Here is a 27,898-nt window from a genome sequence, read left to right on the forward strand (position 1 = left end):
GCAGCCACTTTCTTCACCAAAATATTCTAAGAACAATCTCTAGGCAACATACTCAAATTCTTTCCTCTGAATCCTCTTGAGTGAGTCCCTAGCAGTTCAAATAATACTTAGCACCATTGTCTTCCATGCTCCTACTAATATGGCCCATTGAGCAGTACTTAAAGCATTCCATTGCTTTCATAACCCAAAGTACCAAAGTCCAAATTCCTCCAAACAAACACATGGTCAGGCCTATCACAGCAATACCCCAGTCCTTGGTTCCAACTTCTATCTTGGTTAAGGTTTTTATTGCCATGAAGAGACACCATTATCCTCATGACAGGGAGCATAGCAGCATGCAGGTAGATGTGGTGCTGGAGTAGCTGAGAGTCCTACATCTTGCAGGCAACAGGAAGTCAACTAACTGTGACACTGTGTGGTATCCTGAGCATTTAATTTAAAAGGATAGATCTTTACTAAAAGCAATATGATATTTTCCCTAGTCAACTTAATTTTTCTATCTTTTGAATGAATCATTTCTTAAGATTATGGCCATAAATACTGAAATAAACATCACAAGGCAACTTAAGACCTTAAGTTATTTTATATTGTTGCTGATTAGATATGTGTGTAGTTACAGAGTCCCCTTGATTGACTTGAAAATAATATGGCAGGAAAAATATTTTGAAATCCTGATCCAGATCTTCTTTGTGAATCTTAGTAATACATAACTTATAGCATCATATGAGAACACCAGTAACTAGGTGAAATATCCAGTAACTATTATATACTTTTCTCTACATTTTCTGATGGAGTTCTTAGATATCAATGAAATAAAATCGCCCCAACCTTAACAGAAGTCTGCAGAGAACTCTGTGTGGAAAGTCAGCTTTCCATGCCGATATTTCCTTTGCTCATATACATGCATCATTCTGTTGTTATTGACTTCTAAAATTCTAAGCTGAAAATGCATAGCTTTTCAGTTATTTAGAATGAAGTTTTGCTACTGTAATACAGAGACTAAAAGGGACAGCGCCTTAAATAAGACAGAGGCTTGTGCCTTTTAAACATAGAAACCAGCAACTCTGCAGTTCAGGGCTAACGTAGTAACTCCCTGTGACTGGGGATCTAGGCTTGTACTAGGAGGTTTAACTGCTTCCCATTGTCTTTCCAGTTGAAGATGGCTTGTCTATTGCTCCCATATTGGCCTTTCAGACAATCAGTAGAAAATACAGTGCCAGGAAAGCATGACTACCTCTCCAAACGTTTCTAAATTCGCATGTGGCTGTCATGGACATGCCATGTCACTGGGCTTAACTTAGACATAGGTCTACTTTCTGGCTGCAAAGGAGGAAATGTAATATTTAGCTGAGTGGCCATGTGCTAGATGAAAGTTTTATCATAATATAATTAATGATACTAATGAGAAAACAGATTAAAATCTAGTGATCATTTTTATCATAATCATCAACTGAAGCATAAAGAGACTGACTTTCTCATCCTCAGCTATTATCAATAATTTATAACAACTTATTGTTAAGTATGTAATGAATTAAGACAAGATTTTAAATAAGTATAACACATATTCAAAGAAGTATTTTTTTGAAAATGGCTTATAAAATGACGGCATTATTTCTTGAAGGAATTTTGGCATTATTCCTTTGGCTTGTCTGGGGAGCCATTTTCCAATCATGTAACAGCATTGGTCTTCTTACTTCTGTTCCTTCAATCATTTTCTTTGGCCGTTCCCTCAATTGCCTTTCACTTTCTGCTTCCATCAGAAGCATTAATATTTCATCCATACTCCACTAACCTCACAAAAGCTGTGCCTGTGTGCCACTGCCTGTTGGAACACAAGGCTCTGATCATTTGAATTTGGGAGAGAAGCTTAATGTGTACAGCTCACTGAGCCTTTTATTCATTTGCCCAACAAGCTATGCATCAGTCACAAGCCTAGTGACTTTTTTCACTGTTTGTTACTGGATCTGGAGCTCATCAATTTGGCAAACACTACCCTTTCTCTCATCTGTAGATGCTAGAATATCTCAATCTGGATATAGACCAGTGACTGGCAAAGGACGGAGAGTGTGAAGGTGGCAGCCATAGGAGGCTGGTTGGTGGGTACACAGAAACAGAGACTGAAGAGATAAGTTCTAGTATTCAGATCACAGTATAGTGGCCAGAGCTAACCATAACCTACTACATCCTATATGAAGGACATTGGAGGAGGAGCCTGTAGTGTACAAATGAGAAATGATGAGGAGAGAATGATGATCACCTGTATTTTATCAGTTTGCAGTGGACATGTGTTAGAATATCGTATTGTGCCAAGACAATGTGCATAATTATTCAACTTTAATTTAAATAGAAGACACAGAGCACCTCTACATATTTGAAAATCAAACCTCTTGAAAAGAGAATTGTTATAATCTAGTAATCTAACATTCCATCTCTGAAATATCTTATGGGATATTTGAGTCTGAAGAAACCACAGAGAACAAGAACTCTAGATTCTTCAATGGACACCTGAAAAAGTCCTTTAGCATCTCCTATGAATTAAGTGGTTGCCATTTTAATAAGAAACTATAACTCATACCCATGACCCATCTAAATATCTCCTTTGCCATGTTGCTACCATCCAGAAAGGAGATTTTAAAATATGGAACCTTTCAGAAGAGAGCTAAGATCTCAGCCATTTTTTCAATAACAATATTTCTTTAATATTCATAGGAAAGACAAGATGGCTTTTGTATGGTCTCCAAGTCAATAGCAAAGTGTACTAATTCAAGATCCACTCCTGTAGCAAAAGATGAATTACAGCACAACTCTTCGCATGCCTGGTACAATACTGTTTGGAGAGGGCATGCTCGTATAAGCAGATCACTTCACGGATGAACCACAAGGTATTTTCAGGGTGTAGTTTCACTTCTCTTGCCATCTTCTTTGCATAGTTGGTCTATATTTTTTTCACTACGTTATTCAAATAATATCAGAGGTGTCGCTTGAGTTTTTCTCATCCTCTGAAGTAATAAATACTAGCTGTGCTCCTTATACAAGGAAGTAACTGTGTGAAAGATGGTGGCTTTGCACAGAAGAAAAATGAAGCCCATCCTTTAACCAAGCACACTGAGTGGCAGGAAGAGTAGTGTTAGATTTTTACCTGGGTTGGATGAGAGCACACAGCAACCTACATGAATAAAGAGTTACATACAGTGAAGAATCACAGAGGAATGCTTTGATAAGAGATGGTTCTGGAAAAGATTTGGGACCTTGTACCGTGTGCATTGAAATGAGTTTGAATATTCCCATCCCATGAGGCGTTAGAAGCTGGTTGCAAGTGAGCACTCTGAACGCCACTGGTGCTGCTCCCTGCATTTGCGCCTTGTATCAAACGGGGCTGGTGAAAACAGGAAGGTTTGCATAGATATTTTGAGACAGACAAGGGTCTAATGGAAAATTTAGAAAATCACTAGAAAGAGAAGGTGTTTCCAGTCTCTCTTGAAGAGCATCTTCAAAGGAAACAGCCCCGAGCACAAGCTTAACTGGGTTGAGAAATTACCCTTTAAGGAAACTATTAGGATATAGAAGCACACTTGGGCAAATTCTCACAGTGTTACTTTCCCAAGATAGAACCTTTCCTCACTCCAATCCCACTGACTTCTATATTGTCAAGGTTTCCATCACTGAAACAAAATGCCTGAGAGAAATGACAAGGGAAGAAAAGTTGGTGTTGGCTCATATTTTCTGATGTTTCAGTTCATGGTCAACTGGCTTTACCATTTTTATTCCTATACCAAGGCAGAACCACCATGTAAAAGTATATGGCTGAAGTAAATTGCTCTCCTTGGCAGTTTGGAAGCAGGGAAAGAGAGAAAAGCAGGGTCTAAGGAAAGATCTGTCCTTACAGGGCACATCCCTATGTCCTATTCTATCCTGCTAGCCCACACCTCCTGAAGTTTCCACCGTCTTCCAGTCTTGACATCAGCTGGTGTTTGCGCCATTAGCACACAATTTGGAGGAATACTTTTGAACCAATTCATAATAATGTCTCATTGTATTAAATATTTGCTAAATGGACATAGTACATTAAAACAAACCCTAAGGATTTATTACTGTTCATAAATTAGTGCATCTCTTAGCCTTTGTCAAAGAAACTTCTTCTTGAAGTAGATAACAATTAAGACAGAGACCTCCTACTGGTCAATGTGCAGAGAATAAGAGACTACAGGTGCTTGGCCCTAAATGGGGGTGTCTATACCAACCCCCCAAGGCTCAGGGATCTTTACAGAGGGGGGAGTAGAAAGATTGTAAAAGCCAGAGGTGAAGGAAGACTACAGGGAGATAGTGTTTTCTGGACACAGTGGGCAGATTACACACCAACTCACAGTGATTGTAACAGCATGTGTAAGACTTGTGCAAACTCAAGCCAGACAAAATCCCAGTATGAGGGTGAGTGGTGTACACAAATTCCCACCCCAGTGGAAGTACTATTGGTGTTTGATAGTTGCTGGGAGAAGGGAAGTCAGTTTTTTTTTTTTTAATGGTGTGATCTCTGGTAGCTAGACCGCTCTCTAGAGCAAGCCCCATACCCAAGAATATTTGGACATCATGAATGGGAGTAGATAGAATTAAAATGATATATAGAGGAAAAAATACAGAGTTGGGGGAGAGGAGTTAGGGAGGAAAAGTGAATATGATCAAAATATACTGTATGAAATTCACAAAGAACTAATACAAATATTACTAAATATACATTTGTAAGCAGCAAGTCACAGATTGAATAATATATACAATTCAATAAAAAGAAATTAAGTACACCTAATGAGAAGACAAATATAATATTTATTGTGTGTAAAGTAAAATATACAGTCTGATAAAGATATGCAACACAAAGATACCTTTTACTGAAAAGAGGTATAGCTAAGAATTGTTTCTTATATTTCAAATAATTTTTTGAATGGGGTTAGAGGGCTGGCTCAGCAGATAAGAATGCTTGTTTCTTTTCCAGAGGTACCAAGTTCAGTTCCCAGCACCCATGTTGGGCAGCCAAAACCACCTACAACTCCAGATTCATAGAATCTGATGCCCTCTTCTGGCCTCTGCAGACACCCACATAGATATGGCAGATACCCAAACAGATATACACATATGAACATAAATAAAATAATTTAAAATTCTTTTAAAGAACAGGATGATTATGTTCTGATCAATAATTACTATGTTCTTTTAGCATTTTACCTAGTTTCACTTATATACCTTACTTAGTGATTTCTTTAAAAAGCTAACATTTTTACTGTCCCTAAGACAGTTGTATAAATGGGAAGAGAGATTCACAGGTTTTAATTATCTCAGTTAAAGGCAAACTAAAGTATTTCTAGCTACAGTATTTGGATATTAATTATCCCACCAAACTAAGTTTAGATTTTTTCATTTGAATATCTCATGATCTCTATTTTAAGTGATGCACTATAATTGAATCTTTATTGGCTTTGTACTGGGATTTGAGTATTTATCACCCCTGAAAGACAGAAAGATGAACTGATTTAAGTAGACCATTAAGTTCACTGAGGTAAAGTGTTCTAAAACCTAATGGACATCATTAAAACAAAGCAAAACCAGTTCTTTCATAATTCTTTATTAAAATTCGTAGAATGGTTATATTACTATATATGTTCAATAGCTTTTAAATGACATACAAAGTCTCTTATTGTGAGTTCTAGGAAAACTGAAAAACAAAACCCACAAATTTCTCATTAATTATTTTTTCCTCAAATTCATACTGGGTTTAGACTATTATATGCCCAATAGCCTTTAAATGACTATAGAAGGATCTTGTTAATAATTTCAGGTTTAGTGAAATAATATCTGCCATTAAACCATGCAGGGGAAGCCCACAGCAGATCTTACTGTATGCCATTTCAGCTAAGCAGGTAGGGTAAATTCATACATTTTCTTACAAATAAACAATAATTATAATAAGTATGATTGCAATGTATGTTAGGTTTTGAATAGAGGTATTCAGTGGAACATTTGCAAAGTACACAAATTATTGGGTATAGTGACAGCATCATAAGAAAGGAATAACCACCATAGTGTTATATATGAACTCAGAAAAAGCAGTTTGTACACAACTGGCCTTAAAAAATACTAAGGAAATTTATTTTTTTATATCTGTCTCTGTGGTTCCTCCTCCATCAAATGTAGGGTCTTTCTTACAGCGTGCCAGTGAGTTTACAGAGAATGTGTGCAGATTTAGAGGAACCCCAGTCCACATGCAGTATATGCTTTAGGGACAGGAACTGAAGCACTCCTTCTAGCCTCTGATGGGACACTTGGGTGCAATAGGGCCTAGTGCACTTGCATTAATCTCCACGAATTCTTGAATCCTGAGGTCGGCAGCAAAATCCCCACATCTCTCCCTACCCAGGTACACTCACCCTAACTCTAATGTGTCTGTTTGCCAGCCGGGAGTTTCTTGTCCACAGACTGGACTAGTTCTGCCTCTGGAGACTCAGTGCACATGCTGAGCCTGAGAGCAAGTCTGGAATGAGTTTGCCTTCCCTTACAGGTCCCTGGACTTGGGGAAGAGGGAACACCAAGGCATGGCCATAGTGCTTCTCACCTCTCATTTTAGACACAGGGTAAAGATAAACAGAGTTTTTTCTAATTTCCCAAAATCTGTACATTTACTTCAAGCTACAGAGGAAATCATAACTTACACATTATTTTATTCTGAAAAATGTATCCAGGAGTCGTACATTTAATTTTCACTGTATACACACTGTCTCCTGGCATTAAACCTGGTTCAGATATGTATTTGGAGACTACTTTACTTCTACACCAGCTGTAGACAGAGAATTCTGAGGTTCACCTTTATTAAATGTTAGTTAAGAATAGAATTTTTAGTAGAAGGCAAGGCAGACTTGTCACAAGAAAATGAAGCAATCTATATTTCAAGCTATTATGTTTGCACTTGTTTGGCAACTGCAATAGAGATGTTTTGTCAAATGTCCTCAGACTTCCCAGGCTGACAAATGGTATTTCACTCTCTGTCCTTTTCTAAGACATTTGCCTTTCCCATTGTTCTAAAATGTGACACTCATAAAGAAGAATGCCAAAGAAGAAAGTGTCACACAAAATAAGGAAAGCCTCCAGTGCCAATCACAGTAGGTTCATGGCGGTCTGTAATATTACTGTTGTTGACAGTTTTGTTACAGATCTCAAAGGGCTTTTCATGCTAAATGTGAGGATCACATTGTTTGACTGAACCAACTCTCCCTTTCTTTCCACTTTCTTCTGCCCTCCTCTCCCAGCAAGACAGTTAAGTGAAGTCTATAATTCTAACTGACAGGTAGCAAAAAATGTTTTGTACTTTTCATGGAACATCAAGTCTTAGCATTTTCTAGTTCACATTAGTTAATATTTATTTTATTCTGAAAGTCAATGGAATAAACATGTATGTGATACATTTTCATATTAAGCAAGATTTCTTCCTATTAAAAGTGGGTCAAGTTTAAAAAAAATGCAGAAACCAAACTAATGGCTTAAGCTTCCTGAAGAGTCCTTAAGATTCTTTCATATGCCCACAACTGATAGGAAAAAGTCTGGGCAATGATAGGAAAAAGTCTTAAATATGGGCTGTTCAAGGAGGCCAGCAATACATCATAAAGTCCCCATCCCTGAGCAAGGTTTTATCACACGAGACGAGGTTCTGGGCCTGAGGACACGTCTTCACATACCATACAGAAGGTTATCTTAAAGAACATGGATGATTCAATCATGTTTACTGTCAGGTAACAGTGAATTAAACTAAGAATAATCTAAAAATGAAAAAATGTCCACGTTAAAGTAGATGCAAGACTCACCCGGGTTCCCCTGTTTGGTGGTAGTTAGGTTTGTCTGACATAGTGTTACAGGATCAGATACACGGCCTGACTTTCTTTTGTTTTGTGTTGTTCACATCTAAGTAAAGAAATTAATTTCTCAAGGGTGCTTTTTGAATCTCTTTCTTCTATTATCTATGTGCTCCATAACAGCTTTAAATTGAGCCTGTCGGGATAGTCAGGCTGTAATGAACAGGCTGTCTCTGGCTGGCAGTATTGGGAATGACCTGACTGAGGCAAAGCAATTTGTCTGTGTCTCTGGCCCTCAGAGGTTGGCTTCTTCCTTCCTGTGTGTCATGCGGCCACTCACACTCCGTCACACCTACCCCAAATCAAGAGCCCTTCCTTTCTGCATTAGCCCTTCAGTGCACAGTGTGATTAGCTGGTTAGAAAGATCAACTTACCTGGCATAAACTCTTGCATGGATCTAACACTCTAAATGGACTTTCTATGGCTTTTGCTGCTGAACAGTATTTAATCTCTGTTGTGGCCTTGATGATTCCATCACAGTGGATGTTGACAGTGACTGAACCAGCAGGAAAATCTTACAAAACACAAACAAGAGTTAAGCTAAGTGCCAAGTATAATGCACACATCGTATCTTTATGACTTAAACTTCAAAGGAAGCCTTTATGAAGTTCTAGCATTTAACTTCCAGTACTTGGAGTATTTCTTTTCTATATTCAGTACTTAAAAAAACACAAAATATACACATTTAGATTAAATAAACTTCCAAGACAAAAACATGCCAAAATTATATAAAAAAGCAAAGTACTAAATTACTTCTCCCTACTGATACACTTTTTGTAAGGATACAAATCATCTTTACATAATTCCTTAGAATTTAGCAAAAGGAATCTATTCTTTAAGCTTGGGTATTTGTTTCAATTTTGTGATTAAGAAATCCATTCATTACATGCCAGTTTCTAGAAATGTGTGTAGAAGAAGTAAGATTTATTGAAATTACAGAACATTTTGCAATTGATTAGCATGAGAAGTCCTGGGGAAAGTAAGTATATCCAGAATCTTCAGGATGACCTCTGTGTACTCCATCCATCTATTCATCCATCTACCCTTCATCCAAAGCCTTCTGTAAACAAGTTGTTCAAAGGGACTGACAAACCATACCTTGAATTCTACTGTCAGCAATGCTAGAGCTATATAAAAAATTGTGGACTTCCATTAAAAAATTAAAAAAAAACAATAATTTCAATTAAAGAGTAATGCTTTTGTGTAATAAATAAAGCAAAATTTGTTTTTGGATCTATTTGAAGGACAAATTTTAATAGCTTTTTACTCTGACATAGAGATATTTCTCAAATTCTTCTAAAAAATGTCATTTAAAATATGAGGTTCAGAAGAAGTTTAATGAAAAGATCAACATCCTTGAACAGCTGTGAATGTTTAATTTCTTAAAGGTTAGACACTAATTTTGAGTCATCTCATGAAGTTAACACATCTGTCATCATTTTGTTCAGGTAAATTCAAAGCCAAAAAAAAAAAAAAAAAGAAAAGAAAAGAAAAGAAAAAGAAAAAGACAGAAAGGAATCTTAAACTGAACAAGATCATGGAGCTAAAATTTCCATCTTCACATTCTTGATAAGACACTTAACGTGTGTTACAAAATGATACGTGCTGAAATGTATCACTCTCTTTCCAAAGAAATAGACACCCAATAAAGAATAAGAGAAATCGCAACAGAGAGTCAAAGCGACAACACGGATCCCATGAACTCATGAGGTGACAGTGAGGTGAACAGGAAGTTGGTGTTGTCAGGGCTAAATAAAATTGATTTCAGCAGATTTTATGTAAAACTCAGCTTAAAACATTTTAAAATTGTTTCCAGAATTATAATACCTAGAAATCATAAACTAAACAGAAATTTACTGATCAATTTCTTTCTCATGCAAGTTCAGCACAGTAAGCTGTATCTCCTGAAGTACTTTTCGTGAGAAAGGAAGTTACAATTTACATTATCTAGAGCACAGTTTTATTATTAATAAAGAGTCAATATTTTTCTTCATGTACTACACATTTTTTTCAACTTTTAATTAGATTTCCCCAGCTGTTAGGTTTGTTTCCTCATGGTATTACTGGTACCAGAGGAACATTCTGTTTCTTCTGCACAGAAATTAGTTAATATTTCTAGTTGAAAGTTTTAGCATACTTTCAAGGCTTAGCTATATATAAGCTGGAACTATTGTAATTTCAAATGCTTTAGCCATAGATGCCATTAGGAAAAATTTGGTCCCTGGAAAAATCAAGTGATTATAGATACATAAAATTATTAAGCTTAAAGGATGATGGGGGCATCACCAAACTGCTTGGCATTTTCTCAGGCAAAAAACTCAGACTGTAGTGTTAAAGTGGGTCAAAGGGAAAGAAATTTTACCTAGGAAAAGAGTGTGAGAATTTTCTTCCTTCTGAGCATCATTGAATATGGTATTAAATTTTCTTTGTATTGTTACCAGCTGAAACATGTGGTAGTAGTGTTATCTCTTATGAAAAGTCAATAAATTTTCATTTGTCTATTTTTGCATTTCTTGCTTATGCTTTGAAGTATCTTATAGTTAAAAAACTTTAGCCCATCTCAATGTCTTCAAATGTTTTTAAAGTATGTTCTTCTAATTGTTTCAGGAACTTTTGTGTATTTTTATCCTTTCTACAATGCCTGGCACGAATATCAATCAAAACCATTCTTAAATAATATGGATACTTTCATTTGGCATCGTGATCTGCTACGTGGGAAATATTATTTAAGTACCTCTTAATTTGTAATATTGATATTTCTGTATTGATTTATTTTAACTAGATTTAGTCTGAACTCTGGAACTAATTACTTACAAAGTATTATTTATTATATCATTCAAGAATGTGACATAGAAAAAAAGAATGTGACATAGGATAATAGGGGCTAAGAACAAGAAAGCAAAAGAGAAGCAGAGGGTGGTTCCTCCCATCACATTTCTGCATGCTTTCCACACTAGGAAACAGTGGCTGGGTGTCTGCATATTATTGGAATAACAGCTTTGTTCCTGAGAACCCAACTCCAATGCCAGCTGAGTGTAGAAATCATAGAGGAGCTACTCATGTAAACAAACAATGCTGGCTTGTAAATATAAATGAACTATATAATGAGCTCAGAATGTACTTAATATACTTTGCAATTATGAATATTTTATATTTCCACATTTATGAGATTAAATATCTTTATGTAAAAATATTTACAAAGCTCATAGTTTTTGAAATTTTATATAACTTTATGCTCTGATTTTAGAAAATATGCCATAGAACAAAAACAAGTAGTCTACTATTTTTCAAAATATTTACTTTCTCTAGTTTTAATTTTGTGCATGTGGGTTAGTATGTGTGAATGCAGATGCCTGTATGTCTGTGTGTGGGTATATGCCTGTGGAAGCCAGAAGAGGGTGTCAGATCCCCAGGAGCTGGAAATACAAGTAGTTATGTGCTACTCAAACTAGGTGTTGGGAGTCTAATATAGTTTAGTATGGAACAAGCAAATATGAATAACCAAATGATTAGCTTTGCAAGTGAGATAAGGAAATGATGAGAAGAAAATCTCTGAAATACTGAAAAAGAATTACACTTTATAAAATAGCTAAAACTTTCCAAGGCTTTGAATGGAGACCAAAGAAAAGAAAACATAAAGTTCTTTAATAAAAATAAAAAAAAATCTGTGAATCCTCATACTGCATAAAGGAAATAATTTTAATTCCATATTTAGTAGCTACTATATATCAAAGTACTCTCCACTGACATATTTAGTGATGTTTGATGTTACTGGCAGCCATTTTCCTAAATGGTATACAAACCAAGTTCTAAGGATTTATACAATCTCACTTTTGCAAATCAGATTAATAATAACAACGTTGAACATGTGAGAACTAACACAGGAAGCACCTGCCGAGCAAACTCAGTTTCTGTAGGGAAGTGAAACCATTTACCATAAATCACAGGAAAGGAACTCGGGGAGAGGTTTTATTATTATTAAAACACAAAGTTTCTCACCTGCAGCTTTCATGCACCAGACACTCTTACTCCAACGTGCTGGCCGTGTTCTGAGGCGCTTGTTACTCGATATAAATTCAACTTCCAGAATTTCACCAATTAGTTCATCTTTCAACAGAATGAATATCTCACCGGGATTCTGTAAAGTGCAAATATATAGGTTAAGCATGTCAAAGAGTTGTCCTTCACCAAAGTGCCCAAGATATTTATTAGTGATCAAAATCTTAACACTGTTGGTAAATAAGTTTATCCTGTTTGTATTTTTCAACCATGTTAATATATAAATATATTCATGCATGACTCATTGCATTTTACATTTATTACTTTGATATCTATCAAATCCTCTTCCAGCCCCAAAACATGCTTTGCAACCAAAAAACAGAGAGAACACAGTTGTTTCCTTTACCCTTGTCTCTTCCTGCATTTATCTTCCCTTCCCATCCCAGGGTATCAGATTCATTTCACAGACCAGCAGATTTACAGTAATTAAGCCAGTGAGCAATTCCTTTCCCAAGTATATTACTTTGATAACAATATCATTTCTCTCTCTCTCTCTCTCTCTCTCTCTCTCTCTCTCTCTCTCTCTCTCTCTCTCTCTCTCTTTCTCTCTCTCTCTGTGTGTGTGTATGTGTGTGTGTGTGTAAAAACCTAACAAATCTAACTTTAAGACCTCTTACAATTAAAATATAATTGAAATATTAATGTTGTATAGTTCCGCAGTGTGTGTGTAGTTCTCTGGGTATTCTTCACTTATACAAAGGCCCATTAAGGAGTCTGGAATCACTAAAGTTACACAGCTGAAAATTTCAAGATTTAATTATGTTGGAGAAGTTTGATCTGTGAACAGAGGAAAAAATATGAAAACCACATTTTGGGAACTAAATCCGGAAAAAAATATAACAATTGGGAAGGGTGCAACTGATAAACATTATTGGATGTCTACTTTATAGAAATTATGATAAACACTTTTATCTAAGAATATTTCCTTGAACTCTAACTGAAAAACACAGACACACACCCCCCACCACACACACACACACACACACACACACACACACACACACACACACATACACATGTGCGCACATGCACACACACTGCCCAGAATTGAAGTCGAGAAGATTACTGTCGTTTATAAGCAGAGCAATTTAGGATTATATTTAAAAAACTATTAAGAATTATCTAACTTTCAAATTCACATTATTTCTTATATTATGCTATCTGACTCTGTGAAAAATAAAGTATTTTATGACTGTCTCAGATATCATCTCTTAAAGGCTGTTGTCATAGTAAATTTCACCCTGCCAGTAAATAGGAAACCCGCTGATACATTTTCACGATATCATATTTATTAAAAAGCCATCAATTTAAATTTTTTCCTACTCTAGTGTCATTTCTTTAATCAGAATCACACACTAATAAGGCTTATACCTTAATGTCTTGTCCTCAGGCCTTACTAGAAGTGGTATGTCTATGCTACCAATCACTTACTGATTCTTAGGCCCACTTTAACCATTGTCCATCAGAGTCACATCCCAAATATTTATTCAAGTTTGATTTAAATTTCTCTTTACCAACTATACACAGGGAACAGATCCTACCTCAAAGGAATCTCTGTTCCTGTCCCTGGAACATGTGCATGTCAGCAGATAAAGAACACAATCCCATGGTCCCATCTGTTCTTCATATGTCTAATAACCTTACATCTGTCACCTCAACCCCAGACAGTGACTTCACATTTCATTTTTGGTCTGGTCTTCAATAGTCTTTAATAGGCTTCTATAGTTCTTTAGAGATCTTTTCAATACCTAAGTCCCTCCTTCTTTGACTCTATGGAATTGGTAAGCATAGGTATGCTCTCCAAACATTTTATTCTCTAAGATATCTCATTCTCATGCATGAACAGTCCCAAATACGTTGCTTCTTATGTACCAGATTCCCTTCTTAATAGAGGGCAGGACTTTACCTTTCAACCATCCAGCAAAAAATTCCAAATAGAAGACACCCTAAATAAAATACCCACATTTCCATTTGTACCCTGGGCTGGTTTCTTGGGTCCAAGACCTGCACAGTATCGGGGCTCACAAAACCCTGCTCTTAATGTTAAACATTTTGCTGTCATTGCCTTGAAATGCTAACTAATCTGAACCAAGGGGCTTTGCATTTTCATTTTGCACTGCAAGTTAAGTAGCTGGTCCTGTTTGAAGGTGATTGTTGCCTTGCTGATCTTTCCTCCTTTGCCTTCTCATAACCGTGCTTTCCACCAAAGTCCAACTCAGATTTTACAGGGTCCTCCTTCTAACTTTATCCTGCAAGCAATTTGGAACTTTCAAACAAACCTACATCTGCATCCAGCCATGACTAGGTCAAACTCTCTATTCTTCCCTAGTTCTCCTCATCCAAAATACTCTGATAGCATTTTAAAATCTTTATATCATTTTCATACCTTCTGAGCATTATGGACATGGCAGATCCTCTGATATTCTAAGAATTAATATGGAATACTATAAAGCTATGACAGCTTTGAACTGAGTATGCTAGGCTCTATTCCTTAGCACCCTCCATGCTGGGCTGTACATACACCTGCATCTCCCTGCAGTAAAGAGCCTAGTCCAGGAGAAAAGATCTGTCTTTAGTTGTGTGGGTACATTTGATTCAAGGAGAAAGCTTTAGGATGTTCATATATCATAAACTTGTTTTTCTCAGTTATGAAGCTACCATTTAGTGCTTTATCTTTTTGACTTGTGTTTGTGCCTTTTACTGGGGGTCTAAGAATTAACAGAGAGAATGTGTTATGATCATTACTACTTATAAACTTTAAAGGTTGCTATACTGTTCACCACACTTAAGATTTCAACAAAAGGAGTACAGTTTGGTCTATAATAAAGCACATATGTAGTGGGGATTTGCTTGGGTGTTTGGGCTGAAATTTAAACACACATAGAAGATTGAGATCCCAGTAGATCACTGTTAGCTCACTAACACTTTTGCACAGTGACCTATGTCTTTTTCACACATTCATAACTACTTTATTTTAAAAGATACCAGCTCAAGAAAGACGGGTTTCTGGGACTCGGTAAACTTGCTGCACTGGCTTCTACAGTTGCCACTTACTTGTCTCTTAGTATCAGAAGAAGAACTGGAAAAGGGAAGGGCTGTGATAATGAAGGCTCTTCCACACAGATAAAACAAGACGAAGAAAAGAATCTTGTAGTGGGTAGCTGTTCCAGCTTTGACCTGGAAGTACTATCCCCATTGAGGCTTCGTTAACTGTCATGCCTATAAAGCAAGGCTGAGACAGGAGCCCTTAAGACCCGAGACCCAGATGTGCCAGCCCTCTTGGTTCCTGGACCCTGGACGCTGGAGGTAGGTTGAGCAGAGTTCTCCAGAACACCGCTGGACTGCACTATACCTTTCCTGGACCCTGTAACCTATCCCTTTACTTGTAAGTTACCCAACAAAATAAACCTCCCTTTTAACTACGTGAAGCTGCCTTAATACTACAACCAATAGAATCTTAACTGGTCTTGAGGTTGGTGCTTCTGCAGAGGAAACAGAGACAGCCTTGCCCAATCCTTGATGGGGACTCAGAAATAGCAAGAGAGATAAGGGTTCAGAGAACAGACTGCAGTGCTTCAGAAAGCTTCGTGTAAATTGTATGGAAGGTGTTAATGGAATCACTATTAAAGATCAGACATTTTTCACAAAGTGAATAAAGTACAACTATGCCAACTTCACAGAAGCCACAGGAAGGAGCCAGAGTTCTTGGTGTCACTGTTAGGCAGAAGTGAAGGTGACTCATTTGTTGTAGGTGTACACTCAGAGACAGGATTTAGCTTTAGTGGGATTGCTACTTTGGATGAGGTGAGCTACTGTCATGAGTATGCCTTGTGCATTATGTAATGCTTGCAGCTTCCCAATTTCTATCAACTAGATGTCAGTAGCAACTGTGTTAATCTGGGATGCTTGCAGGTTTGCCTGCATCTCCCCATATAAAAGAAAGGCAAAACTCTTCTAAGTGGAGAACCACTACTCCATGGGAATTTGCCAAAGATTTCTATAGAGTCACGTCTTTGAGGCAGTGGACAGCATACACAAGAGATACTAGTCTAGATGCCACCATTGAGCTAATACCTTCCGTGTGGATTTCATCAGAAAGATAAAGATGGATGTGCCATTTCAACAATGGATACCTTTGGCAGACCTAACTAACATCATACTGCCTATGATTTGTGACTCCACAATATAAGATCTAGAATGTCTGACTGATAAACAAGTAAAAGAGGGTTAGAATACTAAACTTGAAGAAATATGCAGTCCCATAGAAACTTAAAGAAAGGCTTTATCAAGAAACAGGTTTAAGCTTACACAGAACACTCCTACTTATTTATTTCTCAAAGAGTTAGGAATAAATAACCCTTATAAATAGAACAGTGGGTCAATGCTAAAAATATTTTTCTCTTGTTTTCCTGTTTTGTTTTTTTTTTTTTTTGAAGCAGCATAAGATTGTCAAGGCTTAGGAAATTAATAATCTGTGGACAGAAAGGGGCTGGGAAAGGTTACTCAGTGGAAGGATCAATGCTCCCCAGCTCCTAGGATCACAGGCAGCAAACAGCTTAAAGCTCCACTTGAGTTAGCAACATACAAAAGCTGCTTCTGCAGAACAAGAGTGGACAGTGAGTGGAAATGCCACAGGAAGTGGGATCACAGATCCAGCAGTTGTACAGCCAGGAGCAATGAGGGGGTGGTGGCAAACTAACTCTCATCACAGGGAAGGAAGACTGTGCCCCCATTGAACACATGGCCACGTCAACATGATAGAAACACAGAACTACAAAATGGATTTCAGCAGGCCTAGGTGTGAATAAGGCCCACTTCCAATGGCCTAGAAACTGTCAGAAATAGCATTGATAAGTTCTGGAACTTTAAGGATTCCTGAGACGCCTCTGTTGTTACTTTCAGGAGAAGGGGCATTGCTCTCTGGTCTTCGCCCATCTACTAACTAGAAGATGTCTCAGAAATCTGGTGAAGTTCAAAGGTTGCCATTTCAGACAATTGGCATATACTGAACATTCTCCAGGGAAACCAGAAACATAATTTTCACTCAGCTGGAACCAAATGGTCTTTTCTGTGGTGCTTGGCAACAGTATATGGATTCAGATTGTACTAAAATCTACTTACTGGGAGCCCAAGATTTGTCTGTGATAACTATTTTTGGTCCAAAGGATGAGATTATTCTGAAATGTTGGAGGCATAATGCTGGATTTAAAATGTTTTATATGATCTTTTGACTTCTAGGGTTTTTTAGAAAGTAGAGTTCTCAAGATGGATTTGATATTGAAATAATTTAACTTTATAAGGCCTGAAAAAATTCTATCTATATCCATAGAAATTTTTAAAAAGCCTATGGCTGGTCTATTTAAAAGACCACTGTCTAGTCATCTACATAAGGTACGTCTGCCTAAAGACAACTGAAGCTTACTATTGGTCTTCAATTTTTTGTGTGACTAGTTAGGGGAGGGTTTTATAATACTCAAATTTTACTGCTGCAGATATTTTTAAAAGTAGCTATTTAGACTCATTGCATAACTCCTGGGGAGCTATTTTTACTCTTAGAGTTATTTTATTTCCTACTTTGATTTCATCTATTTGAGACTAGATCACATTGCTTTTATTACAGTTCTTTCCTGTTTCTTCCATTATTTCTGACTCCATAGGAGCTGCCAGCTTTAGTTCCTTAGCTTTTTTTTCCCCAACTTAAGCTACCTGTTCTTTTACCCATGTGGCAACTTGTCTTTCCCTGGGCATCTGTGTCTGGTATCTCAAAAGTATGCAGCTCAAGTATACAGTTCAAATTCCTGCCATTTCTGGTAGTGTCTAAGTGGTTTTCCTTCCTCTAGAACTGACAAGAAAGTGACTTAAAGGAGCAATACTTCTGTTCCGACAGTCTGCGAGGTGGAAGTAAGGGATTTATTTCAGCAACCCTACAGAATGTTCAGCTTCTCTGACCACAGGGTTGGGGACCTACCATCAGCAGCCATCAGAGATCTCCTGATGTCAGGTCATGTAAATCCATCCACTTCTTCCAGAAGGACCTTTTCATACATCTCCCATAAGGCTCTTTTATACTGTTGCCCTTTCCTTTTCAGCGACCCCTGCAGACTGGCATCAAACTCAGGATCCTCCTGCCTCCACCTCCTTCAGCAAATCTTACCAGTGTGTGCCACTGCAACCAGCTGTGTGTAGCTCAGGTCTGAACTGGGGATTGCAATGCCACAGTCAAGTGGCTTTTTCATAAATCCATGCCCCACATTGGGCACCAAAAAAATTTCTGCAAGGAGCCATGACCATGCATAATAGCAACTTTGAAATCTCCAAAAAGATGATGGGATATCACAATTATGATTCCACATGGACAATAATAATACCACTAAGCCGACAAACATCACTGAAAGATCAGCTTTGGACTATAAACTACTCAGGACAATTTCCAGATGGCTAGCTGAGATGATCCAGCCTCACAGACTACTCAAGCAAGGATTTGAGTCAAGCCCTGCACTTTCCCATTACGCAGAGACTGGACAAAGACACAGCTAACTCTCCCAGCACTAACTATAGAGGTCTAGAGGTCTGTACAGACAGTCAGGAAGTGACAGAGCCGGGCAGAAAGAGGAAGTGATGTAACTGGGCTGAGAGAGCCAATGAAAGAACAGAACAGAAAGGCATATAGGTGTGAGTAGACAGGAAGTAGCTCTCTTTGGAAGCTGTGGAGTTGGTGAGGTGAGGTTAATTGTGGTTTTTCCTATTCTTCTGATCTCTCTCAGGCTTTAACCCCAATTTCTGGCTCTGAGTTTTTTTTTTAATTTATTAATAAGATGGTTTAGCAATATGTATTATACTTTCCACCTAAGGATACCATAGATATTGAGGCCCAGTACTGAGAGTCAAACTCTTCTAGTGGTTTAATTTAGTGACTCAATCAAAGAAAAGAAGAAACATGAAGAATGAATCTATTTTGTTACTTTCTCCAAATTCTCCCTCTAACTGTATTCTTATTCTTGAGAGATTAATTCTTCCAGCCTATATGATGTTATCACCCAATAATACATTTATAATTTTAAAATGTTTGTCAAAAATAAGTGATTTTAAGTTCTAGTCAACAGTGGATCTCCCCTTTGGAAAATAAAATATCTGTCTGCTTATTGTGAAATCAAGTTACTAAAAGTAGCTTAATACATGTAGCATGTATGTATCATTTTAAAGTGTCAAGTCACATTTGATAAGATTAAATGTTTGGAGATTCTCCAATGTCCAATTAGTCAGCAAAGATATATTAAATGCCTACTGAGTACTAGATATAGGTTCTGACACTGTAGTTGTGAAAAAGAGTAAACCAAAATGCTAGGTTAATTGTGCAAATTATATCACAGTGAAATTTAGTGTCTATGAAAACAACAGGGCATGCAATAAAAGCCATCAACACTGACCTCACATGGAATTTCCCCAGGAAGCACCAGGGCCAGAGGCACAGACACTCTGGAAGCTTCTAGGTCATCAGTTTCCTCCGGTCCACTTGTCTCTTCCATATATTTTGCGCTTGGGTCTGGTGGAATGCTGACCTCAAGGTAGTCTTCAGGACCTGAGGAAAATTGCAAGAATACAGATTAGTATCATTCCATCCACCACAAAAAAAACAACTGCTGTGGAATAAATTTCATAAGTACAGAAGCTGAGTCTAGGATAATTGAAATAAACATCTTATTCATTAAAATAATATTTTGACTAAATACTATTACAGCACTTACAACTAAGCCATATCATATGATTATATGTTCATCTGGTCACATGTTTACAGAAATTCCAAATATCACATTTTTTCTATTGCTATTAATAAAACCAATGGAGCATTATAAAATTTATTTACCTTGAAAATTATAAAGAAAAATTTCAGTTAGAACAATCTAAGCCTGAGTACTAACTTATATTACACATACTAATTTTTAAATACTAATTATAAACTGGGAATGGTTATTACACTTGTAAGCCAAGCATTTACAAGGAGAAAAAGGCATTTATGTTAAAATTTCAAGTCCAGTCTGGGTTACATAATGAGTTCCAGGACAAGCTGGGCTAAAATATCATTATGGAACAATTATTAAGTAAACTAACACTAGATACTAAGTTTAATGATGAAATACAGGGCTAGCTGGGTGACTGAGCTAATCAGAGCCCTTACTGCTCTTTCAGAAGACCCAACTTTAGGTCCAGCACCCATATCCAGCAGCTTACAACTGCCTGTAACTCCGGCTCCTGGGGCTCTGACAACTTCTGGCCTCCACTCACACGTTTGTGCATATACTTACACAGATACATATGTAAATAAAAAATAACGAAATATGGGTGTTCATCAAAATATTTAAGTGTTCTGTGAAAAAAAGTGGTTCAACTCAAGTGAGTTCTTTATGGAAGTTCTAGGAACAATGAAACATATTAGTATGAATTTCAGAGCTTAAAGAGGGGTAAAGGGACTGGTGTTCGTCTGGTTTCACATGCAGTAACAGCATTTAGTCTCAGTTATTCAAACATTGTTCTCAATTGAAAGAAAAAATTGTGGTAAATAATGAACTTTTTTTTTAACTACTCAGTGACTCAAAACCCAAAGTGTCTTTATTCAGTCCATATGGTTGAAATTAAGATTCTCAGAATGAGGTGACATCTGTAACTTTTAGGGTCATCTCCAAGGGAATCGCTACAGAAACCGGCGTGGGAAAGTGAAAAGAGTTTGGTTTTCTAGGAGGGAACCTGGCATGAGCAACAACAGTTTCATGTTGCCAGACAAGGCTACTCTGCTATTATAAAGACAGAGGCAAGACCATGCTGCAAACGTGAACAGTATCCATTCATCAAAGATGACTGACCCTCCCCAATCCTGACTGGTATGAGTGACCACTACTTCTTTTCAATTCCAGGAGTAGTGTCTTTTCTTCTGCCTTCAGATAGGACCAGCCACTCTTCCCAGTTCTCCTAGGATTTTTTGGCTTTAGTACTGAAAATACCATGGGCCAGGAAACCCTCCAACCCATGTCAGTCCAAGCAAACTGGAACACTTGCCTTCCTTCTAAGTAAAGTGGTTAATCTATAAAATCATAAAATTACCCTGTGACAGGTTAGAGGGACCCAACTCTTCTCATACGTCTTTAGCTGAGAGTTAAACCCTGTTAGATACTGTTAGTAATAGTATTGGTGGTGATATTTCTGCATTGTGGGCACCCTTTAAAGTTCACTTTTCCTGGGAATAAACAAAACCGTCTCCAGTAGGCATCTGGCTCCTTGAATGACAGCCAATAGGACCTTCCCTTATGCCAATATGAGTGTGGAGCTTGCAACTAAACAACCCCTCTGTAGGTGACCTTCTATGTGGTCACTCTGGTCACCTAGCTGCTTTGAACATTTCAATGATGTCTTGAGGAGTCTCCAATGCTGATGCTACTTTAGCAAGAGACATGACTTTAGTCATACATAATGACTCCAGCCTTCAGTGCCTAGTCAACATCTCTTTAAGCTTGACAAGCTCTGTTGACCACTAGATGATGTCATCTGCAGCTGCTCCTAAGTTTCCTGGCCCCAGTTGCTCTGGATCATGTCATAGCATGACATGTCCTAGTTAGGTAAGGAAGATGGAGAGTGCCTCTCCTAGTGAATCAACAAACAGTTTATGATAAACAGGGGGGAAAAGGGCTTATATGAGGCTAGCGATTTGTATAAGGTCTGTGATGATTAAAGTGTATGGCATGCTGTGATTGGTAGAATTATAATCTGAGCACAGGTGTGGTCTGGCTCTTTTCTAGCTGTAAAAAGAGCCTGTTTGCTCCTCTTTTGGAGTTAGTCTTGAGGCTTCTCTCCTACACATTGATGTCACCCTTACCTCCAGCACTGGGATAAGTTCCATTAAAACCTCCTCCTAAAGCAATGGTTCTCAACCTTCCTAATGCTGCGACCCTTTAATACAGTTCTTCGTGTCGTGACCCCCCCCAACCATAGAATTGCTTTCATTGTTACTTCATAACCGTAATTTTGCTACTATTATGAACCATGATGCAAATATCCTCATTTTCCAATGGTCTTAAGCAACCGCTGTGAAAAGGTCAGTTGACCACCAAAGGGGTCATGACCCATAGGTCCTAAAAAGTCTGTTTTGCCCACTTGTCTTATCACCGGCAGTGCAGAGAAGAGCCTCTCAGAGCCTCTACCCCCAGAATTGGCAGCATTGGCAAGGAAGAAAAAAGTTTCAGACAACAACCCAGAGTGAAGACCATAATATCTGGAGCTCAGAGAAACAGGAGGGACTGTAAGAGTGTCCAAGTGGCCAGCGGCAGAAGGCCAGAAGCTATCACTACTAAGAACTGTGACAGTATTGAGAGGCAGAGACTGTGAGCATCTTAAGATAGGATCTAAGACCATGAAGACTGAAAGCCCCCAAACTGGAAGTGTTAGAGAGTTACCAAGGATTCAAAGAGCTGCTAAGTGTCCTCAGCATAAGCCTACAACAACAAGCCTGTGCCTTGGTAATCTAAAACAATATGGCTCTGACCATGAAAGGTAAAAGCCATATGACTCCAGTGCTTAAAGCTTAGTGCTATAAGCTTCTGAGTTTGGGAGCCCGGGTATGAGATCTAAACTCAAGGCCACCAGCACTAAAGATGTTGCTCCTTTCCTATCTGTGCTTTCTATCTGCTTAGAGTGTGAGAGAATGCAGTGCTCTAAGCAAATCAGCTGTCATCTTCATTAGATGGGTGCCCACTTCCCAGAAAAACATCTTCACCATCATTAGCTAGTCTGTCAGCAACATTCCCTCCGAGAAGAGGGATTTGGGAAGACCACTGGACTCTCATTTGAGATTCTGGCCACTCTCTCTGCACCTTCCTCCCGTGTGTATGCAGTTCTGCCCTAATTGCATGAGGCATCTGGGCCTCAGGAGGTGCTAGAGTATACAGGCTGGCAAAAGTTAACTGAGAGGGAAACTCTATTAGCATGGCTATGGGGAAGGCATCACCCACACTGGTCAAAGACTTCACAGTGAAGCTGGTTTGGAGCCCCCAGGGTCCTGTAAATAGCCCTTCACTTATGCACTCTAACCTAATAAACTCATTGACTCCCAGAGGTGAACTTTGCTGGGATCATACTTCAGTTTGTTATCATTGGGGCCTTTTAAGGAGGAAGTAGATTTGTGTTTCACCATAGAGTGAAAAGGCAACTATCCATTTTGTGACATTTCCTGGCACAAGCAAGTTATAGTCCTGGCAGCTTGGCTCTCCTGCAGTTCACACATCCGCCTAATTTTATGTTCATTCTAATACATTCTTCATACTGAGATACCTTGGTTCTCCATGATGTATTTCTCTTCATTAAAATAAACATAACATCCAAATAACCAAGGGAAGTATGTTCCTGGTGGACTTTGGCTAAAAGGATTGAAGATGAAGAGTCAAAGGTACTGATAGCTAGGCTAGGATTAGAATTTTGTCCTCACTACCTGGCAGGTGAATAGGGCAGAAGGTGAGTTCCAGCGAGCCTTATGCAAACTTACAAAATTAGCGTATGGAAAAAAAGTTGTCAGAAAAGACCAGATGCTACTCCTCACAGGTGCAAAAGGTACTCCAGAATTTCCAAAGGCAACTTGTGGTAATTATGAGAAACAATCTGTTGTCATTGTTTCCTATCAAAGGTAGGCAGCCCAACAAGGTCCCAAATCCTGTACATCCCCCATGCAGATTGCTCCATCTCATCAGATTGTGAAGTCCAGCTACCTGAAGTGGGGTGATGTAGTGATAGATTGTGTACCCTAGTAAACTTGTTTGGGGATCAGAGGACAGAGCCAGCCACTAGATTAGACATAGAGGCCAGACAGCGGTAGCACACACCCTTAATCCTGTCACCCGAGAGGCAGAGATCTGTCTGGATCTCTGTGAGTCAAGGACACATTGGAAACAGAGCCAGGCAGTGGTGGCACATGCCTTTAATCCCAGTACTTCGAAGCACACATGCCTTTAATCCCAGGAAATGATGGCAGGGCGGAAAAAGGTATATAAGGTGTGAGGAAACAGGAACTAAAGCAGTTCAGCTGAGACCCTTTTGGGTGAAAACTCAGAAGGATTTCAGTCAGAGGATTCATGGAGTTGGTGAGGTAAGAGGCAGTGGCTGTGACTTGCTCTGCTTCTCTGATCTTTCAGCTTTCACCCCAATATCCGGCTCCAGGATTTTTATTATAAGACCATCTAAGACTCGAACAACAGGGTGAGACACAGCCGCCACCTATGTCAGTAGGGAGAGGCAAAGGCCATTTTGGCCCATTGTGCTTGCTAGTCCACTTTGGTTTCTGACACGCTCTTTTTAAGAAAAACAAAAAACCATCTACTTTCACGTTATTCATGTTTTCCTTTGTGCAGCACCAATCTTATTCCTTCCCCAAAGTTAGTATAATACTGAACCACGCAGCCTTGACAGCAATCTAAGATGCTCATGACACATGCAACACCCGATAAACATGCACAGAAAAGTCTGTGCTGTGCCCATGAGTCGACGATTCCAATTCCTTTAAGTAGATAAATTTTCTTCCTGCCCCAGCTAATTCCCTCCCTTGGAAATTTTATTTTCTGTAAGAAAATAATCTCTGCTTCTGCTCCAACTGTGTCTTGGCTCAATTCCTTGTTTGGAGACACAAGAACTTAGAGCCACTCTGGAGTTTGATATCAATCACATCCAAACAAGAAGTCATCAGCTCCAAGCTGAGGATGAGGACTGGGCAAGCTGGGAAGGGAGACTGCAGCCACTTCTAAGAAGGAACGATTGCTTTCTGTTTTGTCTTGCTTCTGTTTTATGAAAGTTGAAGAATTAGGAAACAAAGCACCCAAATTTCCAGACTTGGTCTTGTTTGAAGCAAATAAAAATCAGCCTTTATTTCTCTAGCCATTTCCAACTGTTTCCAGAGTAGTTTCATTGTGCTCAGTGGTCCCCGTCTCTGTCTCAGCATTCATAAGAGCAGAAAGTTGTAGGAAACTGTAGTTTTCAATTGATGAACGAACCAAGAGGCTGATTTCACTTAATGTACTGTAAAACAAGTCAGTCTACCATACCATATCAAGGTGTTGTGTCTTTGAAAATGAATTTCTTTGTAATGTTATGATATAAAGGACTATTTATTTATCCTAAGGGTACAACCATAAAGGTACAAAAAGAGAAATCTCTATGACTGTGAACAGAAACCTAGAAGCAGCCAGGTGGTCGTGGCACATGCCTTTAATCCTAGCACTCGGGAGGCAGAGGCAGGTGGATCTCTGTGAGTTCAAGGCCAGCCTGGTCTACAAAATGAGTTCCAGGAAAGGCACAAAGCTACACAGAGAAACCCTGTCTTGAAAAACAAAACAAACAAAACAAAACAAAACAAAAAAACAACAACAAAGAAAAAAACTAGAAGCAAGTTAGGCCACAGGAAAACAAACAAAATATGTTGTAAGATAATAATGTCACTAATAAAATTCTATCAGGCAATATTTAATATTGGGAAACTCTTTTATAGTATAACTTGAAGAATCCAATTTACAAAATTTTCAACTTAAAGGTTCATACATCAATATGTGTGTTAAATATATGTGTGTACTATGTGACAGAAATTCAACACATTCATAATCTTGAATGAATGAGAACAAACTAACCATTTCTATATCAAAATCACAGGAGTGGCTATTTCTAGATTCTACATTTTAACATATATATGCATATGTTGTAGCACTTTTAATGGAGCAGGCAGAGTGTCAGTTATAACTATATATATATATATATATATATATATATATACATACATACATACACACATATATATCCATATATGCATACATGTGATATTTATGTATCATAAATTATATACATAATTAGATTTTTCTTCAATGAAATGTAATTTTTACAGAATAAGCTTGAGAGTAAACTATACACATTTATTTCAAAATAAGGACTGAATTGATCAAGACCTCAGACTAAATATATATGCATCTATCCCCTTCTACAATATGCAAGCCAGATAATACAGATTGTCTAAGGAAAATAATTGCTTTAGGACATTAGATATTGGCATGTATCACTGAGTTAGAACCAACTTTGAGCAGTTCTGAAAGTCTGATGTTAATCAGAAATTAGATGAACACAGATGCCCAAACAGAGAAAATAGAGCCTAAAGCATGATTGTAAAGCATAATTTCAAACATAAGACTGGCTTTCCAAAGCTAATTACTTTCCAAAAATAAAGAAACCCCAGAACCACAACATGGACCAGCAGCTGCTCCTGAGACAAGCAAATCAAACTAGTAGAAGCCCTATGAAGCCAAAGTTCCTGGTAACAAAGTAAAACCTAACTAGTAACAACTCTGACTATTGGGACTTCTCCTGACACAACTGTTACTGGGAAAGAAACTTCTCCTGATGCAACTGTTACTGGGTAAGAAGCAAATTGCCTTTGTCTGCTGTGGATATCGCTCTGAATAAATAAAACACTGATTGGCCAGTAGCCAGACAGGAAGTATAGGCGGGACTAAAAGAGAGGAGAATTGAGGGAACAGGAAGGCAGGGGGAGAGACCTGCCAGCCGCCACCATGACAAGCAAGATGTAAGGTACTGGTAAGCCACGAGCCACATGGCAACTTATAGATTAATATAAATGGGTTAATTTAAGATAAAAGAAGTAGATAACAAGAAACCTGCTACGGCCATACAGTTTATAAGTAATATAAGCGTCTGAGTGCTTATTTTATACGTGGGTTGTGGGACTGCGGGGGCTTGGTGGGACCTGGAGAGAAGCTCTCCAGCTACATTTGTCTGAATAAAATTCTATGGATTCTTTCTGGACAAAACATACTAGACACAAATACTGAGTGAGGCAACATGTTGAGCCTGGTATATTTTCTAATTTCCCAAAGTTAGCACAGAAAGATAAGAAGAGCTGACCAGTACTTCTCTGTGGGTTAAGTGGGGAGCAAGGCTTTGTGATGTGTAAGTGTTCAAACGAGGATGCTCATAAAAGGTACCATAGCAACTGAAAATAATTAATGATTTTCAAGAAAAGTATTGTCCATCACTAAAAATAATCACTGTCTTGATAAATAAACTATCACATAAGGGTCACCAAGATCAATACGAAGAACATCAGCATTGCAAAATTAATCCAACATTTCAGAAAACTTGTTAGTGATTGTGCTAGTTAAATTTTCACCAAAGTGACAAAAGGCCTCAGATAAATACTTTAAAAGAGGAGGTGTGGCTTGGTTAATGGAGTGCTTGCATAGACTGTATGAAGCCCTGGGTTCTTGCTCCAGTCCTGACTAAATCAGGCAGGGTAGAAGGTGGAATCAGGAAGATCAAGAGTTCAAGACCACCTGTGGCTACATAATAAGTTCAAGGCCAATCTGAGCTATATAACACCTTTATGTGCTGCAATGATACTTTGTATGCTAGCTGTTCTTTTCAGTTCATCAAGATTTCCACATACTGTATTATATTGTGAACACATACAAACTAATCTTTCAATGCTAGATTTTTGCATTTCTGCTCATCAAAATGATTTATAGATATTTTTAATTGTATAATAATTATAAATTATTTAATTTTTAAATTGTATTGGAAATAGTCTCCTCTACAAATTGTTGAGGCAAACAGAAAGTTCTCTTCCTTTATTAAAACTTTTCTAAATTCTGAAGGAACAATAGAACTTTTAGCCATGATAAGACTCACAGTAGTAGATATAATTAAGTTAAAGCTATGAGTAGAGCTCAACAGAAAAATTTTAACTTTGCCAAAGTAAAGACATTATGGTTTTTTTTTCCCTGAGTATAAAATAAAACTTCAATATTATTAGAAATGGTTTGTTTATTTGCTTCCAAATAAACTTTATATACATAGGGGGTAATTAGGAAAACATTACCTTTTCCATACAAACATAAATTGTCATATACAACTTACAT

The 27,898-nt window shown here is 37.9% G+C and overlaps 1 protein-coding gene across 1 annotated transcript in view; it reads right to left on the bottom strand.

Moving 5' to 3' along the window:
- The window catches only part of Bank1 (B cell scaffold protein with ankyrin repeats 1), a 230,354-nt gene that overhangs the window by 177,484 nt on the left and 24,972 nt on the right, over window positions 1–27,898 (bottom strand). Inside the window, exons 3-5 of the mRNA XM_059266624.1 lie at window positions 19,379–19,530; window positions 11,892–12,030; window positions 8,267–8,406 (exon numbers count right to left, since the gene is read on the bottom strand). Coding sequence (XP_059122607.1) covers window positions 8,267–8,406; window positions 11,892–12,030; window positions 19,379–19,530 — 431 coding nt within the window. The remainder of the gene's footprint in view (window positions 1–8,266; window positions 8,407–11,891; window positions 12,031–19,378; window positions 19,531–27,898) is intronic.

The sequence above is a fragment of the Peromyscus eremicus genome, chromosome 6 (assembly GCF_949786415.1).
Source record: "Peromyscus eremicus chromosome 6, PerEre_H2_v1, whole genome shotgun sequence".
Lineage (NCBI taxonomy): Eukaryota > Metazoa > Chordata > Mammalia > Rodentia > Cricetidae > Peromyscus > Peromyscus eremicus.